A 20,317-nucleotide genomic window follows, 5' to 3' on the forward strand; every position below is an offset into this window, starting at 1 on the left:
TCCAAGTCTTGTCTCAGGGTTATTTTGGGAGAGTAGCCATAAATTACTTTGTCTTTTATAAAAATTATATGGTATTTTTCACTTAATTTTTTTCTTTTTTTTCTTCTCTTTCCTTTTTCTTTCTTTAGTGTTTTTTTTTTCTTTTTTTAATTTTTATTTATTTATGATAGTCACACAGAGACAGAGAGAGAGAGAGAGAGGCAGAGACACAGGCAGAGGTGAGAAGCAGGCTCCATGCACCAGGAGCCCGATGTGGGATTCGATCCCAGGTCTCTAGGATCGCGCCCTGGGCCAAAGGCAGGCGCTAAACCGCTGCGCCACCCAGGGATCCCTCTTTAGTGTTTCTTGATTGCTTCCTATGGGCTTTTTATGGTGCAGGCTGCTTGCAGGGTGATGATGAAAGAGACCTGGGGGCAGCCCTGGTGGTGCAGCGGTTTAGCACTGCCCTGCGGCCTAGGGTGTTGATCCTGGAGACCTGGATCGAGTCCCGCGTAGGGCTTCCTGCATGGAGCCTGCTTCTCCCTCTGCCTGTGTCTCTGCCTCTCTCTCTCTCTGAATAAATAAATAAATCTTAAAAATAAAAAAAAAGAGAGACATGGCCCTCCCCTCAAGTGGTGGGGAGGAGCAGATATGAAATGAAAAGTGACAGTACAGGTAGTAGTGTAGAGTGACTCAGGTACTCTTGGAATACACAGGAGCTACCAGCTATGCCTAGGGGAAGCTGGGGAGAGCCATTTCTGACAGAGGGAATATGATGTGCACAGCACAGGGTACAGACAGAATATGGCATTTTTTGAAATGAGAAGCTCAGTGTGACTAGATACACAGAGCCTGATAGGATGGAGTGGCAGGAGATGAGATGATATAAACAGATTGCGGCATGATTATAGAGGATTGACATGTTTAAATTTAATCCTATAGATAACAGACAGCCACTGGAGCTTTATTTGAGCAAGAGAGCAGTAAGATTATTTTCATTCATTTTTATCATAATTTGACCCAAAGCTTGGTAGGACAGAGTTACAATAAAGAAATACTATACAACATGACTAGAAGTGACTAATTTAAGTCCTGCAGGAGCCAACCCTACATCAGGTATCTGTTGTTGGGCCTGTTCACACAGCCTGTCTCTATCTGACTATTTATGTCTTAGAAATTCTGATGACCATGTGGAGAATGGACTGCAGTGGGTGGGGAGAGACTAGTCCTATGGAAAGGAATGGGGAGGGAAGAAGTATGCAGCGATAAAATAGACAACCACGTGATCTAGCAATTCCACTTGTAGGTATTTACCCAAGAAAAGTAATATATGTTCCCACAAATAACTGTATGTGAAGGTTTATAGCAGCTTTATTCATAATCACCAAAAATTGGTAGCAACCCAGATGTCCATGAACTGTTGAATGGATGAACAAGTTATGGTATATCCATAAAGTGGAATACTATACAGCAATACAAGGATTGAACTTCATTATTGAAACACAGTATCATAGATAAATCTCAAAAGCACAATGCGAAGTGAAAGAAGCCACTCTCAAAGGCTAATGCTGTATGATTTCATTTACTTGATTTTCTGTAAAAGGCAGAAATCAGATCAATGGTTGCTGGTGGGATGGGGAGTGAGAATTGACTCTAAAGGGTCTTGGCAAGTGTCTGTGATAGAATTATTCTATATCTTAATTGAGATGGTTAAACAAGTATATACATTTGGCCAAACTCATCTAACTACAATTTAAAAGGGTGAATTTTGTTGTATGTAAATTATACAATAATTTCATTATCTTAATAAACTTGTTTTAAAACAAACAAACAAAAAAATAGTGATAGGTGGATGAACCTCAAAAATGCTAAATGAAAGAAGCCAGACTCCAGAGTATATACTGTATGCTCCCATTTATATGACATTCTAGGATGGACAAAATGAATCTATGGTGAAAAAAATAAGAATAGTGATTGTCTGGAGGTGTGATGAGGGGAAGAAGGGTATTTACCAGGAAGAGGCACAAGGGATCTTTCTGGGGGTAATGGAAATGTTTTCTGTGGGTTGATACGAGTGTGTATTACATGGATGTATCCAATTATCAAGCCTCATCCTGTTTTACACTTAGCTTTTTCCCTTTCATTATATATAAATTATATCTCAAAAGGGAATATAGAAGACTGCATTAAAGAGAAATAGAGTTGTGGTAATGTGCAGTATTTGGGAGGTAATGAAGAGAGTGTTTCTAGCTTTGAAGACTGGCAGATGGGGTTATTATTTTCCAAGATGAAGAATAATGGGAAGCCAAACAGGTTTGGGGGAAAGATAACAACTTATGTTTTGTTGAGTGTTGAGTACTCATGGGATATCCTAGTGAAGTTGTCTAGAAGGCATGTGGAGTTATGGATTTGGTGTCCAGGAGACAACTTGACTAAAGATAGAGATTTGAATGTCATCATCATAATATTAATTGCAGCCTTGAGAATACATGAGATCACCCAAGAAGAGAAGTAGAATTGAGAAGGAAAGAGCCCTGAGGATGCCACCCTGAGCAAACCTACCAGTGAATAGCTGGGCAGAAGAGAAGGATTGAAAGGAGGAGGAGAATCAGAAGAGAACAGTGTCCTGGAACCAAGGGAGAAGAAAGTTCCAATAAGTAAGGGGTGGTCAACAGTTTCAGATGTTTGGGCTTGGCAGTAAGGTGGTCTTTGGAGATCATAGAACAGTCACTGACTTTGAGAATGGGACCAGAAGTAAATTCTTCCAGGTTGGGGAATGAATAGACATTCAGAAGGTTAAGGCATTTAAGTGTAGATTGCTTTTTCAGGAAGCTGCATTCAAGAACTAGGGAGATAAGGGCACTAATGTAAAGTAGAGGTAGAGTCAGGCTTCTCCTTAATAGTCACTAGCATAATTTTCATGTTCATTTTGATTTGGCTGGAGGCTGAAAGAAATACATCTCAAGAAAGAAACTTTTCCTAAGGAAACACCTTGTTGAACAAAGTGGTAGCAACAGTCCTTTGGAAATACTTGCTCTTCTATCACGATGAGGACAACACAGAGCAACAAAGAACGGGAAAAACCTAGCTTGCCTGTACCCTTTAATGACAGGAACACTGATGTATCTCATCCTGGATACTGAATTTTTGAAATTCTAGACACTGCTGCCAAAACATGCAATATTAAAGGTGAATCTTAATATTCTCAGTACAACCCACTTCTTACCTTTTAAAATCTTTAGTGTTCATGGAAAAGACCAGTCATAAATTAAAAGAGGACTTTTGTAGCCTGCAAAGGATGCAAATTATTTTTCTTAAGCCAAGTTGATTATTTTAAGAGATAAACCTGACACAAATGCTATTTTTTCATACCATTTACTGTTGCCTCCCCATTCTCCCTCCAGCTCCAGCCTCTTAGGTGAGCTGGGCTTTGTATCACAAACTTACTCCATTTTTAAATAGTAGTAGATCTAAGCCTTGTGCATGTACAGGTGTGGTTAGATCCCAAACTGATTTTGAGATGTATTTCATTCACCTGAGTAAAAATTTATTTGGCACTGTAAAGGGTGTTTCTCTCTTTGGATTTTCTTTTCTTCCCAGAATGTTAGTTCTCAGCCTTTCAACTAAGATTCTTGGAATTTGCCTCTTAATTTGGGAAACAGTTAAGTAAATGTCTTCACTGTTTAATGCAAGGTGTTTAAATAATGGGTCTCATTAGTTGTCATTCTGATTTCAGTTTGTCTTCATTTGTAGTTGATTCTGCAAATCTGGTCAATATGTGCATCAGGTATTCTTACCCTGTATCTCATACTATTGTTATTTATAATATTATCATTTTATGAGACAGTTGAATCCTCTGCTCTTGCTTGTGTAATGTTAACATGGACTTGTAGATTTTGCAATGAAGTGTTTCTTTTTAAATGCCATATATAGTTCTATGTCACAAAAGTTCTTTTTTTTCCCCTTCAGATTAAAAGGGGAATATTCTGTGGGATGATTGAAGATTAGGTAAAATATTCAGAAGAATGTACTGGCCATAAAAGTTATGAATTTGTTACCTAAAAGAGATAGGTGAAGGAGCTTTCTTTTTCTTTAAATTTTAAAGTACAGCTAATAAGTGATTTTTGTGTAGTGACATGAAGGTAAATCCCATCTCAGACTCTCTGTCGGTTTGTGATTATTTTTGCAAATAAATTGAATCCTAGATAAGTACCATGGAAGCAGATTTATTCATGACAACTTTTCTTGAGCGAAGGATTTGAATATGATCGTCTAATCAGTGTTGCATAAATAGGAATTTTGGATATAGTGTTACTGAGCAGAGGTATTGACAGATGGTGATTAATAGGACAAAGGAAATGAAAGGATGCTAAAGAAATGTAAGAGAGAAACGACTTCCCTAAGTTCCACAGTGAATAAATAGTAGAGTCTTGAGAAAGATCCAGGTTTCTGGATTCCTCTTCTAGGATTCTTGGTCCTTTATCAGATTTTCTGTTCAAAAGACAGTCTTTGGCATCTTTTTAGAAACTTGCATTTATTTTTCTGTGTTTTTGAGAGGATTGAGAAAGGGAAGAATCCTTCTTGAAGTAATGACATTTATTTTAAAATGAGCTTCTGGAAGACACCTGGTTGTGTTCTGTAGGTGTGAGCTGTGACCTGTAATCTCTGGTTGAAGTGTAAGGAAGCCCATCTTTTCTCGTGGAAAGAAGATGTAGAGAGTTTGAGAGATGCAGAGTGGGAAGTTTGAGAATGAGTGGGACTTCTGAAAGTCAGGTGTATTTGATCTGTGTAGACCAAAGAAGACAGTGGAGAGGGTCTCATCAATAATAAGAGTAAAGGTTGTCAGCTGAGGTTCCAAAGTTAGTGTCCTGTTATTCCTGCATCCTTGGAGAAAAGCTTGCCCATGGTTCTTACTTTGCTCTCTAGACAGTTGAGGTGTTAGGGAAGAGAATCAGTAAAGAATCCAGAAACCATGAAAATTTGGTCTCTGGCTCCCTCCCTTTTTCTTTTTCTTTTTCTTTTTCTTTTTCTTTTTCTTTTTCTTTTTCTTTTTCTTTTTCTTTTTCTTTTTATGTATGTATGTAATCACCCCCCCCCCCCCTTTTTCAATGATATTAGTGGTGCAGGATGGCTTGTCGTGTCTGCCACGGGCTCCCACCCTTCTCTTTTTTCTATATTGGGCCATTGTATTTTATTATCTGTCTTCAAAGGGAAATTGAAACCATAGGAAAGAAGAAGAATAAATATAATTTATTCTTCGATATATTCTTGACCTAGGCTGCAAAAGCAAGATCTTAAGAAAATGCAATAGAAGGACCCCAGGGAAATTCCTTCAGTAGATTTTTCTGTTTTCAGAATATGGTGTATGCTGATTCCCATTCCTAACCTTTTTCTTTTTTTCCATAAGCATATAACCTTAGAGGTCAGGTCACTTTCTGTATAGAACTCAGGAATGTCAATAGAATGGATGATAAAAACAGTGGAATTTTAAAACATTGTTGTTATTTCTAGAGATTGATTAATTTCTCTTGAACTTGAAAGGTTCTCTGCTACTACTTCCACTCATTACTTATACTCACCAAACTTTTAGGCCTCTGGTGGGAGTTGATTGGATTCAGTCTTCCAGATTTTTGTTAAGCTGTAACATAGAAAATGATCTTGTGTATTGTGTTATGTTGTATTTCTAGAACTCTATGGCTTTGATGTGCTCATAGATTCTACTCTGAAGCCATGGTTGTTGGAAGTAAATCTCTCCCCTTCTTTGGCTTGGTAAGTAGTCTGTCCTATCAACTAGAAAAGGACAAACTTTCAATGAGTAGCAGTAAAACACTTTTTTAAATAGACATTTCACTTGGCATTATTTTTTTTTTACCCTAGTTATTAGATAGAAATGACTAGAATTTCCAAATTTGAGGGATTTGTGACATGTGATTAAAGTCTAGATGACAACCATGAATCCCTATCTTTCTAGTCAATTTGTGATCTATGATAACTGTTTTCTTGAGCTTCTAAGGGACACTTCTTGTGTTCATTTTTATTTCTAGTTCTCTTTCTCTCCTTTGTAGATGTTCTACTAAGGCTAAAGAAATACATAAAGTGTTATATTTCCTTTATTACTAAAGGTTTATACAGACTCAAATCCACATATACTGTAAAGGTATAGAGGTGGGCCTAGGGTAGTATATATAATATTTGGTCCTTTTACCCTTTCCATGTTCTGGTATCCATCTAAGATTAGAGTTTAAAAACTTCAAACAATCTTAAAAAAGTTTTTTTTAACCTATCTGTTTAGAGGGAAAGAAACCTATTTTTCAATACCAGAGAAGACTGTGCTTATATCTGCAGCTGTAGCCAGAGTTTCTATTACCCATATACTTCTCTAAACAGCTAGAGAATCCTGGAGATTTATGCTAGAGACCACCCAGCAGCTGCATTTTTAAAGATGAAAAATGTTGGCAAAATGCCAAGTTATCAAATAAAAGACTGATTCACTACTTTGTGGGGTGGGAGTTTGGCTTAACCCCCATAGTAAGGTATAGAGCTGGATATCAGAGATGCTTCAGATGTTGGGCTACTCTTTTGTTAAGTCAGTTCTTTGTAGATTGCCCAGGCAGGTGCATCATACAAAGTTAGAGATCCCCAGAATGATGTGTTGGTTCAGCAGCCAGAATAATCTGGTTCGTGGAGGAACACCTCAACACCAAAGCCAACATGGCAGCATTGCCACAGGGAGGCTTCCAACTTTCAGTTCATATTTCTGTATCCATGTGGCTCCTTTTGCATCATCTGGTGATATTTTGGTATAACTTGTATTTTTTTATTTTGCCCTCATTTCCAAGCCTAAAAGCTTAAGAAGATTGATTTAGAACAGAAAATGTAGCCTTAAAAAAAAGTACAAAGATGACCAGAGTTTCTTCTCTTGTGTGTGAATGTGATTTGACAATTGTAGCAGTAAAAAAGTAATTTGAATGATGGACACACTCATAAAAGAGCATATTAAAAGTCTAAACCTCTAAAATCCACAATGATAATGAAGCAGTATTCTTGACTTGTGCACAGTTTGAATTGCACAAGACCTTCTGGAATAAGAAGATTGCATGTCATGGGATCATCTTTGGTGCTGGGACTGCCCTACAGAGGATGGGTTTAACAGTGGGCTTTTATTTCTAGTATTTTTGCCCAGATTTTCTTTTTCTTTTTCCATGGATTTGATGTGCTTTATGTGTTGCTTCTCCTTGACATTTGGAAGCTCTGCTATATTGAGGCCCATTAAGGGCAGCTGTTCTGTTAATCTATAACATCATCGATTGGCCTTTCTTTCTTTGTTCTATTAGTGATGCACCTCTGGACCTAAAGATTAAAGCCAGTATGATTTCAGATATGTTCACTGTTGTAGGTGAGTAGTAGTGTTTTCTGAAGACTCACATAAAACTTAACCAGAGCATCCATTTTGTCAGGCTCTCTAGGTGTTGCCAACTGGCAGTTCCTAAGCCATGCTGAATGTTTTGTACTAAAAAATTAATTTTCAGGCAAGTGTTTATATGTTTCTACTCCCCCTGGCTCCATCCTGTCCTGAGGCTGAACCACAACTAGAGCTGAGACCTAATTCCTGGGGCACAGGAATTATGAGCTGAGGAAGAGCAAAGGTCTGGAGAAAGTCTCTTTTTTTCTCTGAGCTGGGGAGAGTACAACTGGCTGAAGAAGCTTTGTTACAAAGGAAACTGGCTATGTTTCCGCTGGGCGATCTCTGCTGGTATCAACATGGTCTCTCCCGTAGTAGTTATAACTGAAGGTGACCCAAGGAAGAAATCCCTTTTTGAGTAGCTAAACCAAAACTTTGAAATGGAGATGTGCAGTGAGGTGGGTATATTGAGGGTTTGTTGTCGTTTTCTAAGTACTCTAAAAAGGCATGACAAAATATATTTGAAATGAGTCAGTACTTGGTGTACCAGCAAATGCTGTAAAACTTAGCTACACTGGCCTCCCTAGATGGGAGTCTGTTTCTTTTTAGGAAGTAAGTGAAGTAAGCCCACACCTAATTTCTTAAACTATTGTTAACCTAAGAAGCCCCCTTTGAACGGTGCCAGGAGACTGCCTTCAACTGTTCCAGAAGTAGATCTTAGGATAGGACCCCTCATTTGTCTTTGTATTCTCCCAGTAAAAACAACAGTATTTTCCAGTTACCTGCAGAGAGGCCACTTTAAAATAATTTGTTTTTTTATAAACAGCTGTGTATTTTTAAAGGGTAGTTTGCACTTTTACCCTGAGGTTCACCAAAAATCTGCATCTCTTTTTCAATCAGAATCAACTCCCCAAAAAGGAAACTTGATTTATCTGTGTATTTTCCATTCTTATGCTGTCCAGTTTTGGTGGTTTGAAGTTCAAGTGGAGTGTGTGTCTGAGACAGCCATGCCTAATCCTTGTGAGGATGGATTTCTGTGATATTTATGACTGTAAAACTGAGTTTGTATATCTAAAGAAAAGATACAGCTAAACCTGCTAATTTCTTAGAAAATGGCAGGTTTTAATGTTTGCCATTCCCCATTCAGGATTTGTGTGCCAGGATCCTGTCCAGAGGGCATCAACCCGGCCAATTTATCCCACCTTTGAGTCTTCCAGGAGAAACCCTTTCCAGAAACCTCAGGTAAGCAAATTGAGCAGCAGGGAGCCCAAGGGAGGCTTATTAGAAAAGTGGTAGCTGAGTGAGTAAGTGAGTGAGCTGAAGCACTATGGATATGACATCACTTAGAGCAGGAGAGTTTGGGGATCATTCTAGGCAGGAGGCAGTTATATTCAGCTCTAGCTAATAGCATATGCTTTCAGTGCTTTTTGACCAACTTTCTGCTTTTTGTTTGTCTTTTCTTTCGCCTTCTTTTTTCACTATCTGTCCTTTTTTCTTTTTCAAGAATCATCTGCTTTTTTCCTCAAATTGTTATGCTCATAAATAAGGCACAGAGAGGGAGCCTCCAAATTCCTAGTCATTACTCTGCCACATTCTTTTGGTTCTTCAGACCAGCTTTGTAAAGAAGATCCATTGAAATAGTTATCTTCTTTGCAAGTGCTCAGTGACCATGAGGTGTTAATTGAGGTTCAATGAGATAAATGCCTGCAGAACCCTATATGTGTCTGAAACGTCAGTTGATCAAATGCTGCACTGCTCTTTGTGTCTTCTGCATTTGTGTTCCAGTTAGACCAATCGACTCCTTGTTCTGCCTGCTTATTCCATCATCAAATCTGTCCCTGCCTCTCTAGACCTGGCTAGTTGCGACTTGTGTTCTTTGCCTTTAATGTTTCTTCTTATCTCAAAGGTCCACCTTCCTCCTCTCTTCCCACCTGGATTGATGACCTTGCCTGCTCAGAAGTTTGGAGATTATTCTTATTAAATCCATCCCACTCTGTCATGACCTTTATTTTTTATTTCAATATCATTTACTTGTTCTCTAGTGCACGGTTTTGACAGTCATTGATTTGTTGCTTTTCAGTTTTCTGTGCTCCTCTGCTAGACCGTAAGCTCTTTGAAGGCAAAAATAGCTGCTCCTTCCCCACCCTCCCTCCCCTTTCCCTTTCTTGTACCCTCCATTTATTCCTCCTCCACTTGTCCTCCTCCTGCCTCCACTCATTTTCCTTTTTTCTTTTTGCTTGCTGGTCTCATTTCAAGTAGTGCTATTTCTGTTTGCCAAGCTCATCACCCTTACTTATGCAGTTATACTTCTAACCTTTCCTCAGAACAGGAAAGGGTCTACAAGCTCAAATGCCTATAGAGGCTGCAGGCAGATAATATAAATGAGTAAGAGGGCTGGGTATGGTACAGCTAAGAGAGATGTGGCTGTGCCAGGTGGGAACCTGTGCTCCATATAAAAAGGGGCAGCTGCTTTGCTGATGTGCTCTAACTGATCATTGCCATGCATGAGTGTAGACCACGTGTTCTCAGACCTTCCTACTGTCAAGAGAAATCAGAAATCTTATTTTAAAATATCACCAACTGGTCCAATTAAAGAAACAATACTTTGTAGACCAAACATAACATGTCTTTGAGCTAGAGGCAGTCTGTGGGGCTGCTGGTCTGTGACCACCTGCTCTAGGATTGTCCCCTGTTAGTATTATGGCTGCAACATGGTACAGGGTATACTGGATTTTAAGGGGTATTAATATCTTGGATTGGAAGGAAAGCCAGGCGACAGGATTGTTCTTGATCAGTACATCATCATAGGTCAAAAGGTTTTTTTTTTTTTTTAAATTTTGAATAAGAAAAAGAGGATTACCCGAGGTGTACAAGTAAAACTGAATATAGGAAATCACAATCCTTTGCAGATTGTTTCCTATGGTAGGAGCCACAGGATTGTGTGTAAAGGATTGTGAATGTTTCTGTGCAGCTTTCACAGAGTTTCTACAGGTAGCTGTACGTCAATCTTGAATGAATTGACCCCTTTTCTTAGCCTTCCTCTCAGCTTTTATTTATTTATTTATTTTTATTTATTTATGATAGTCACAGAGAGAGAGAGAGAGAGGCAGAGACACAGGCAGAGGGAGAAGCAGGCTCCATGCACAGGGAGCCCGATGTGGGATTCGGTCCCGGGTCTCCAGGATCGCGCCCTGGACCAAAGGCAGGCGCCAAACCGCTGCGCCACCCAGGGATCCCCCTCTCAGCTTTTAATGGCCACTCTGCAAGTCATAGAGAATCTGTCCACCATTTGTTTTGCTAACTGGTAGGTGGCATGACTTCATCCATAAGTGGTCTACAGGACACTTTTATTTAAAAGGTAAAGAAACTCTAGGTTAGTTCTGTGTATTCTGTGGAACAAATTCATCAAGTGGAGTAGCTAACTTCAGGATGTGGCAGTAGGTTTGTGTGCTCCTGCTCAGAAGTTGAAACTGGAATAGGTATACCATAGGAAAAAATGATGTGAAACATAATAAATGCTCTAGTCTTAAAAGCACAAAGAATAGGGCTCTTGCTTTAGTTTCTGCTTGGAGATCATCTTCTTTGGTGAGATCATAGGCACGAGAGTTGGAAAGCCTCAGTATGTTAGGAGAAGATAAGGCTTTATTCCATTTTTCTGTCTTTTGTAGCGTCCAGTGTCTGCTCAGTTTCAGTCCTCAGACGCCAAACTGGTAAGTTATGGATTGTTTGGAGACGTCGTTCAGATTCTTCTTTTCAGTCCCCAAATGGAAAAGCCTTTTAGCTTTGCTCTTTCACAGTCCGTGTTTGATGCACCTGCTTTTTGAACTTTAATAACATAGACTAAGTGAAAATGAATGCACAGAGGTCTTTCCAGATATAGGTTATGAGAGTAGGGGCTGCAGGAATTTATAAATCCTCTTTTCCTGATAGTGATCATGCTGTGAAAGAGGTGGTTGGATTTAAATGATGAACAGGGTTTAGAGGCATATCTATTGCTTTGACCAGAATATTCCAGGAAGGAAATATAGTTCACAGACACCATTTCTTTTCTTCAGATGTCTAATGGAACGTACTGTTGTCAGTAGCTTCATATTGGGAACGTTTTCACATTGAGTATTGGGCTGCATTTGATTGTGCACATATTTTATATGCAGTGATTTGCAGTTTTATGAATCTTAGGGACCTCTGCCATAATAAGTGTCTGAGATGCTACCTTTAAAAATAAAGACAAAATATTTTATCTCCAATTCCTAATGAAAAGTATGTCTTCCTACTGTCCTTCTTAGTGTTGAGATTAACTCTCATTTTCTTCTATGAAGATCTTTGTTTTCTTTTTTTTTTTTTTTTTTTTTAAGATTTTATTTATTTATTCATAGAGACACAGCTAGAGAGAGAGACAGAGACACAGGCAGAGGGAGAAGCAGGCTCCATGCAGGGAGCCCGATGTGGGACTCGATCCCGGTGTCTCCAGGATCACACCCTGGGCTGCAGGCGGCGCTAAACCGCTGCGCCACTGGGGCTGCCCAAGATCTTTGTTTTCTTTTAAACATCTTTTGAAGTGATTAGATAGCAGTGAGGGTGCTGCTCCTGCTATTTGATGCTTTGAAATGAGGGCTATAGATGTTTTATACAGAAGTGTGCCCCTACAACTATTAGTTCTTAGGCAAAAAGCTCCAGGACATTTATTTTGGCCTTTGTACTCCCTTGATACAGTTTCTGGACAGCTTGGGAGCTTGAATGGCAACTCTTGTAGCTACTGTTTTTGACAAAGTGCTTTACATGGTTCATATGAATCCAAAAAACGAAGAAAAGGCTTACTGATGGTCTTGTCTAGTGTTTGGTGACTGGTTATTGTGGTTCCATAATACAAGTTTTGGTGTTGAGTTGGTAGAATTAAAAACTCTGTAATGTTTAGTGTTATATGGTTAGCAAGCACCTAAATGTGCTAGCTGCTCTCCATGGCAAACAAACAAAAAAACAAAACAAAAAACAACAAAAAAGCCCCAAAGCTGTTGATTTCAAAGAGCTTACATTCTGAATACCTTTTAGGGATATCTAATCTTACTTAAGGGGAACTTTAAAAATGCTTAATTCATGTCTTCTGAATTTGATTTTGAAGAAGTGTCTTTGATTTGTAATTCTAATCTTAATTTTCCTTCACCCATTTTAATTCTCTTATATCCGGCTCTGTTGCTTGAATTGCTGTAGGTGCAATAGCCTGTGGCCAAGCAAGACCTATCCCTCCTGGTTGTGTATTTGAACACCACTTATATGACACAAAGCCTTTCTAGCTTTATTCAGCCAACTTTATACATGTTGAATTCTTCGACTCTTCTTGTTCTTTGTAGCGTTCTGCATTGTCACTGTCTTTCCATTAATAAAGCATCCTCAGCTCCATGGTAGTTTAGTCAGAGCTAAGTGAAAAACGAAACAAGTTCTCTTCTCTGGCCGTGTACTTTGTCAAGTTTTCTTTTTTTCTGTCACTGTCAGATTGTGCAGTCACAGTTCTTTGCTTGTTGTCTGATTATTACTTTTTAATCCATTGTCTCTTTCTACATTTCTTCTTTCCCTTCAGTGGTTCAAATTTCCCACTCAGAAATTACTTTTCTGTGTTCCAAGGCAGACTATATGGTTTTGTGGAAAGCACTTGGACTTTGGAGTCAGCCCCAGGTTCATATTTGCTCTGCCACTAACTAGCTGTCAGACTTTGGGCAAGTTCCCTTCCGTCTTCCAGGCTTCCTACCCACGTCAGTTAAATGAGGATACATGGAGGTATGGTGTAAAAGAAGCAATAAAGCATAGGTAAAATATTTGGGATTGTTCTGGACACATAGTTACATAGTCCCCTTCACACTTTTGAGTCCTGTTGATTTTCCTTTTACAGACCATTTGAAGCTAGTATTGGGTGTTTTCTTGATATTCTTACCTATAGCCATTCTTTTCACATTTGCTGTCATCCACAGATGCGAATAAATTACTTTATCTTTTTATTTATCCATCCTTCCAGACATCAGTGAGGATTCTAAGTAATACTCAGTCAATACCCATTCTGAAAATCACTTCTCACTTGATTTCACTGCTGTTTCTCCTACATCTTTTAACTCTTTTTACTTGGTGGTACTTTTTATTCATTATGTTATGATGGTAAGCCCCAGTTAGAAATATAATCTAGAATAAAAATTATATGAAATTTGTACAAATGCTTTTGTAAAACCCAAAGACCGTGTATTTGCTCTGTTCTCCCCTTTTAGTAGTTTTGTCCTAAGAATAAACATTTTAAAACCTGTTTTAAAATAAATAAAACAGTCTCCATACTTATTCTTCATGAGTCCATGAAACTCTAAATATTTAGATTTTTTTTTATTTTAATATTTGTTCCATTATTTTACTAGGGATTCAAGTTAGACTTACCAGGCGGTAATCATCCGAAGCACACTTCTTACATTTTTGAAGATTGGTACCTCATTTGTTTTTTTTTTTAATCCTCTGGTACCTCCTCAGTTCTTCATGATTTTTCAAACATAATTGTAAGTCATTTTGGTAAGTTGTTTTGTTTTGTTTTTAAAGCCAGTTCCCTTAATAACAAGATGCATGTCTTTCAGACCTGCTGACTTCTGTTTATTCCAAATTTCCAGATGTTGCATATCTTTTTTTAACTGTAACACAAGTCTACTTACTTACCTTTTTTTTTCCTCCTCTGATTTCAAAGTATACTTCCAGTTATCAGTTACTTTGGACCTTCTCTATTAGCCACTTTTTGTTTACTTCCCACCCAGATTTTATTCTTACGTGGTTCTTTTTGTTCCTTTTATTTCATTTGTTGGCATTAATCATTTTCCTTTTTAAACTTGATTTTACCTTTTATTTTCTAGGTGGCAAGATGTGTTACATACAAATTGAGCTATTTCTAGTTCATTTGTTTCTAACACAGAACTCTGTAAAACTGCATTAGGACATTTTTATTCCTCATATGTGTTCTCTGTCAAACAGGTTTTATTCTTGTTTTCCCTCAGTTATGGTATCCTTTATGATACCTCGCCTTTTTCATATTCTGTGTTTTGTTCACTTCTTCTCGTTGCTGGTACCTGGTAGCTTTCTTTAGGCTGAGAATTATTTTTCTGATTCAACATCTGTTTTTCACTACTTTTAGCGGAGACAGGTTGTTCCTCTCAATGATTTCACATTCTCAGTCAGTTCTTCCCTAGCAATAAAGGTTAGATGTGTGAAGGTTTCTTCTCTGGGTATATTTCTAAATCATAAGCTCTACTAATGATAATCTTACATCTTTGATGCATGTTGATTGCACAGCAGAATACTGACCTAGGCAGTAATGGGGCAGTTTAACATCTCTCCATGCACTTCGTAGTTAAAATCCTGTGCTGTCTAGCCTCTCTAAACAGAGCCATTGGTTCTCTCTAAATTCAGAAGAGCTTCATTTTCTTAGTGCATTCATTCAGTCCCCTGGAATATGTGGATTCATTCTACCCACCGCCCAGAGAATGTAGCAGTGCTGATATGCACAGGGTCAAAACCACAGAATGGCTTGCACTTGGAGTGTTTTGTTCTGTTTTTTGCAGTCCTGATGGCCTTCCAAATCAGTCTGATTCCTTTTTATTTATTTATTTTTATTCTGCTTTTAATCTCCAGGTATGTCTTCTTGGCACTCATAAGCATTTCTATCTCCTTTCTTTTTTCTTTGCTATCTTTTCTCTGCCCGCGCCCCCCCCCCCCCCCGCCCCTTTTCTCCACCTTTTCTCTCATTTGTGTCTATAATTCAGGCCACATTTCTTAGTAATTCATTTCATTAACAAATGTTGGTAGGATTCAACCAGTGGTCTGAGACAGTAATGCTCTTTTGTACCTGGGTAGACATGTCTCTATAGACCAGTATAGCAGATATTATGCTGATAAAGAAAATTCTTGGGATCCCTGGGTGGCGCAGCGGTTTAGCGCCTGCCTTTGGCCCAGGGCATGATCCTGGAGACCCGGGATCGAATCCCACGTCAGGCTCCTGGTGCATGGAGCCTGCTTCTCCCTCTGCCTGTGTCTCGGCCTCTCTCTCTCTCACTGTGTGCCTATCATAAATAAATAAAAATTAAAAAAAAAAAAAAAGGATCTCAATCCCTTAAAAAAAAAAAAGAAAATTCTCTGTAATCTCAAATTTATTGAAAAGCTGAGATTGGCAGAACACTTCTGACTTTCTAGTCTGATATTTTCCAGCAGCTTCCCCGAAGACATAGGAGCCCTGGGTGGGTTTTAGAGAGGCATTTGAGATACGTAGACTTCAGTAACTACAACTTTCCATATCTCTCGTCCTCTCAGCCTTTTTAATAGTTTAACTTGAGATAAATAGGTGAAGAGATAAAAGGAGTTTCTAGCCACCTTTTCCACCTTTTTTCCCTCTTAGAGTAGCATTGACCTTTTTCTTTGCAGCCTGGTGGTATTTATGGCAGTAACAGAGTAAAACCATCAGCTTATGAGAGTTCATAACTAGAGCATTCACCTAACAAACACCGTTACTCCTCAGCCCCTTCCATTTGCAAACCTCCCAAAGGTCCCAGGCAGGAACACCTCCTGCATCCCACAATGCCTCATCTAGACAGCTCACATACATACGTAAGTAACTAGAGTTTGAACTCTGAGCTGTGCATAACAAAGGAGGGTTTGTGAACATGTATGGGAGAACAACTCTTTGAAAATGACAAAGAGGAAAGACAATTTTGAGGGTGCCCATTTATGCCATTTACATTCAGGAGCAGATTTAGATTAGTAGAGGAAGGTTACAACATCATTGTAATCTCAGTCACTGGAAGCCAGGAATATTGTTCCATCTCAGAGCAATTCCACAAGATGAAAATTAGGTCTTGAAAAAGAAAAAAGACAAAAAGATCAAAAAGAAAAATAAACAAAATCCAATAATAAAAACAGATGAGAAAATGAACAGGAAAAACAAAAGACAAAAAACAAAAAGCAAAAAAAGATTTTAAAAACAAAAATTGAGGGTACCAATTAGGTGTTATTCAATAGTGACCTGATCCATGTTCTTATAAATATGACCATGCATTTCTTTATTTTTTAAAGATCTATTTATTTTATTATAGAGAAAGAGAGAGCGTGAGCAAGAGTGGAGGGACAAAGAGAGAGGTAGAGAAAAATCTCAAGGAGACTCCATGTTGAGCAAGCACAGAGCCTGATACAGGGTTCAATCTCATGACCCTGAGATCACGACCCGAGCCAAAACCAAGAGTCGGACAATTAACTGACTGTGCCCCCCAGACACCCCAGTCATGCATTTCCTAAAACTATTCTAATAGCTAATAACTGTTTCCTAAAATATTTTTATTATTAACCTTTAATACAGATTTTAGTTTATCAACATTTTTAAATAACAGTTTTTCTATTCTAAAATGCTTAATCTTTATTTCTATTATATCATTTAATGAGTACTTACTTCCAACTCTCAAATAATTTCAGAGGACTTTAAGGTATTCTTAAATAGTGTGAATGATAAGGCAACTTGACCTTGGATAAGGCACTTGACTGCCAGTAGCTTTTTGATCAGAGCCATGTCATCACATGTGAAATAAAGTATTTTTAGCCAATGATAAGTAGTGTGTGAAATGAGAAAAGTCCTCAAAGCATCCAGTTAATATTTTAGCTTTAGTAAATTATTACTAAATAAGCATTCATACTTTAAAAAGTTTTTGAAAAGATTATATTACCTAAATGATTGCCTTTGTGAATCTTTAAACTTTCCCCTTGGTTCCCCTCTCATCCCACCGTGTACTGTTTAATGCATTCCCAGAGATTGGAAGGGAATTAAATTCTGCCCCCATCCCCAAATCTTCTGCAAAGTTCAGTTCTAACCATGATTAATCTGCATGTCAGCACATTCATTCATTTATTTATTTGTTCCTCAAATATTAATTGATCTGCTCCATGCCAAGTACTGTTCTGGGTGCTGAAGATACCACAGGAAAAGGTAAACAAGTGAAAGTCCCTGCCTTTACATGTTGGTTATATCTGCTGATTAGTAGAGGAAGGTTGCAACATCATTATAATCTCAGTCACTGGAAGCCAAGAATATTGTTCCATCTCAGAAATATTCCACAAGATGAAAATTAGGTCTTGAAAAAGGACCTGAAAAACTAAAGGTATCTCATCATGGAGTTGCCTATCAGGAAATTTATCTTTTATAACTCCCACATTAGCTTTGAAGATTAGTATGTGTTGGTCTTCCTTGTGTCAAAGGTAAAAGCATTCATGATGTGTATAGGTGTATATTATTAGTCTGCTTGGGGCTACCATAACCAACCATAGACTTGGTCAATTTAAACCACAGAAACTTATTTCTCACTGTTGTGGAGGCTGGGAAGTCCCAAGACCCACGTGCCAGCAAGGCAGGCTTCATTGTGACGTCTCTACTCTTGGCCTGTAGATGACTGCCATCTTACTCTGTGCTCACATGACCTCTTTGTACATAATTGGGCAGAGGGAGAGAGTACAAACTCTCTGAGGCCTCTTCTTTTAGGGACATTAATCTCATCAGACCAAGTCTTATCCTCATGACCTCATTTAATCCTAATCACCTCCCAAAGCCCCATGTCCAAATACCATCAAATCGGAAGTTAGGGCTGCAGCATATGAATTTGGGAGAGGACACAAACATTCAATCTGTAACAGTGAGTATTGCTGAGATGAAAAGCTTTTCCACACATAGTCTACCGAAAGAGAAAAATAAACAGTAGTTCCTGACAATAGGAATACTTTTCTCTCATCAAAGTTACTTCTAGGAAAAAAAAAAAGTTACTTCTAGGAATTTAGAAAGAGAATTTGCTTGCACATTTCTTGAGTTATTGCTTACTCTGCCCATTGACAGATAGATTTGTCTTCTTCTATTAGTCACTTTACCTCTTTCAAGAATAGTGTGTTCACGCTTCATACCACCTGACTTCCTTTGTTACCATTATATTTTTCTGCTCACATAACCTCAAAATCACTTAAGACATTTGTTCTAGATGACCTTTGTGATCATCATTCAGAAGACTGCGAGCAGCATGGCCCATTTGGCTGACTCCTTGAAGTTCCCAGGGCAGTCGGGCAGTGGTCTTTGATCAAGGTCTCTCAAAGTCCAGCAGTTACAGTGTTACTTTTGGTCACAGCTTTTTTCTGTGTCACTGATGACTCTTACCTCAATTCCCAGTCCCTGCCCCTATACAGGAATTCTAAAACAACTCAGGGACTGATTTTCAATTGTGACGTAATAGATTGTTCCTTGGTTTTCTGTCTTAGGTCTCCCCTCCTAACTCTCCTTCCCCACTGCTGAAAAGGATATTATTATTTACTGAAATAAATACACATTTAATCTTACATGGCAGTTATTTTTAAATTTCTTCTATATCTTTGAAAATGTCAGATGTCCTCTAAAACCAGGATTAGGAATAAATACTGGATGAGAACGTCTTGTGGACATCGTTCTTGTTTTTCTGCTTGTTTTCCCCTCAGCCCATAGTGTTTTTCCTTCTCTTCCGTTTTCTCTTCTTCCTTTTAGTCTACTAGCTTTCATTTATTTCCCAGGGTTTCAGGCTGAGAGAGTAATTACAGAAAATGGGCTTTGGAGTTGAGGTTATCCATATTAGGAAAGATGATGATGTTGAGGAGGGACAGAATTGAGAGAAATGAAGAAAGATGGTGAAAACATTTTGTTTCTGTTTTTCCTTCTCCTTAGCGTTCCCGTCCACTCTCTGCCAGTGATGCGGAAATGAAAAACCTTGTGGGCTCAGCCCGAGAGAAGGTGCCGGGGAAGTTAGGTGGTTCTGTGCTTGGTCTATCAATGGAGGAGGTAAAGATCACTCCATTTCAGTACTTTGTGGGCTAACACAGGGTTCAGTGAAAATTAGTGATACCTAATGTTCATGACCAACTCCTATCTTATTTTGAAAAGAAAAAGATTCAAGATGGGAGAAATTTCTTTTCAGAAAACAGCATCTTAAATGGAATTAATTTCTCTCTTCATGCTTTCGTATTCGTTGGTCATCACTCTCTTCCTCTGCCCTATAACCACATGGATTACTGTTTTCAAAATGGGTACTTACTTGATTTTCTCTTACTCTATATAGATCAAAGTTTTGCGGAGAGTGAAGGAAGAAAATGATCGGAGAGGTGGATTTATTCGCATATTCCCCACATCAGAGACATGGGAAATATATGGGTGAGGTGACTACCTTTCTTTTTTTTTTAAATATGTGCCTCAGGTCCACAGAATTGGGTTAATCATGACATAGTATTGTCATTGCTTTCCATGCTTGTCTGTCTTGTGTATTTATTTAGAGTGGCGTGAGTATTATACAACCCAAGAGCAAAAAACAGTAATTTAATCTACCTGTGCATTATTCCTCCCTTTAAAAAAAAAATCCCCTACCTCCTTCTTAATAGCCTGCTAACCCAGAATTAGACATTTAAAAAATTTTGTGGTCATCATTACCTTGATTTGAAAATAAATTGTTTGATCATCTACATGGTGCCTCAATGATATATTGTTTATATTTAATCATCATTGAGATCTAGTTTATGTGCAATAAATGCATCCATTTTAAATGTGGAGTTTGGTGATGAGTTTTGACAAATATAAGCACCAGTTTAACTACCACCATCATTATAATCAAAATAAAGACTATTTCTGTCACCTTCAGAAGTCCCCTTCTGCCCCTTTGCAGTCAATTACCCTCATTACCCTGAGCCTCATACACCTGCTGATCTGCTTTATGTCTTTATAGTTTATCTAGAATCTTGTATAAATAGAATCATCCAGTGTATACTTTGGTGTTTGGATTCTCTTTGTTTGGCATAATGTTTTTGAGATCTATCTATGTTGTGCGAAGCATTAGTTCATTCTTTATTATTATTGTATACCAATTCATATGAATGAATAAGCGT

General features: G+C 38.3%; 1 protein-coding gene and 1 long non-coding RNA gene across 31 annotated transcripts in view; one reads left to right on the forward strand and one right to left on the reverse strand.

Annotated features, from left to right (window-relative positions):
* Positions 1-18,586, reverse strand: part of LOC111097111 — a 38,234-nt gene extending 19,648 nt beyond the window's left edge. For both annotated transcript variants that reach the window (XR_005363561.1, XR_005363560.1), the window contains exons 1-2: positions 18,293-18,586; positions 5,559-5,617 (exon numbers count right to left, since the gene is read on the reverse strand). This is a non-coding gene — a long non-coding RNA (uncharacterized LOC111097111). The remainder of the gene's footprint in view (positions 1-5,558; positions 5,618-18,292) is intronic.
* TTLL5 (tubulin tyrosine ligase like 5) overlaps positions 1-20,317 on the forward strand; it is a 269,103-nt gene that overhangs the window by 55,231 nt on the left and 193,555 nt on the right. For 25 of the 29 annotated variants that reach the window (XR_005363557.1, XR_005363556.1, XR_005363558.1 and 22 more), the window contains 6 exons: positions 5,667-5,748; positions 7,314-7,375; positions 8,529-8,623; positions 11,050-11,091; positions 19,110-19,223; positions 19,501-19,592. Coding sequence is in view for 23 of the 29 variants with exons in the window: in XM_038545325.1 (XP_038401253.1) it covers positions 5,667-5,748; positions 7,314-7,375; positions 8,529-8,623; positions 11,050-11,091; positions 19,110-19,223; positions 19,501-19,592 (487 nt within the window). In the remaining 6 variants the exon portion in view is untranslated. The remainder of the gene's footprint in view (positions 1-5,666; positions 5,749-7,313; positions 7,376-8,528; positions 8,624-11,049; positions 11,092-19,109; positions 19,224-19,500; positions 19,593-20,317) is intronic. The other 4 variants (XM_038545312.1, XM_038545314.1, XM_038545321.1 and 1 more) reach the window with 3 other exon arrangements.

The sequence above is a fragment of the Canis lupus genome, chromosome 8 (genome assembly GCF_011100685.1).
Source record: "Canis lupus familiaris isolate Mischka breed German Shepherd chromosome 8, alternate assembly UU_Cfam_GSD_1.0, whole genome shotgun sequence".
NCBI lineage: Eukaryota > Metazoa > Chordata > Mammalia > Carnivora > Canidae > Canis > Canis lupus.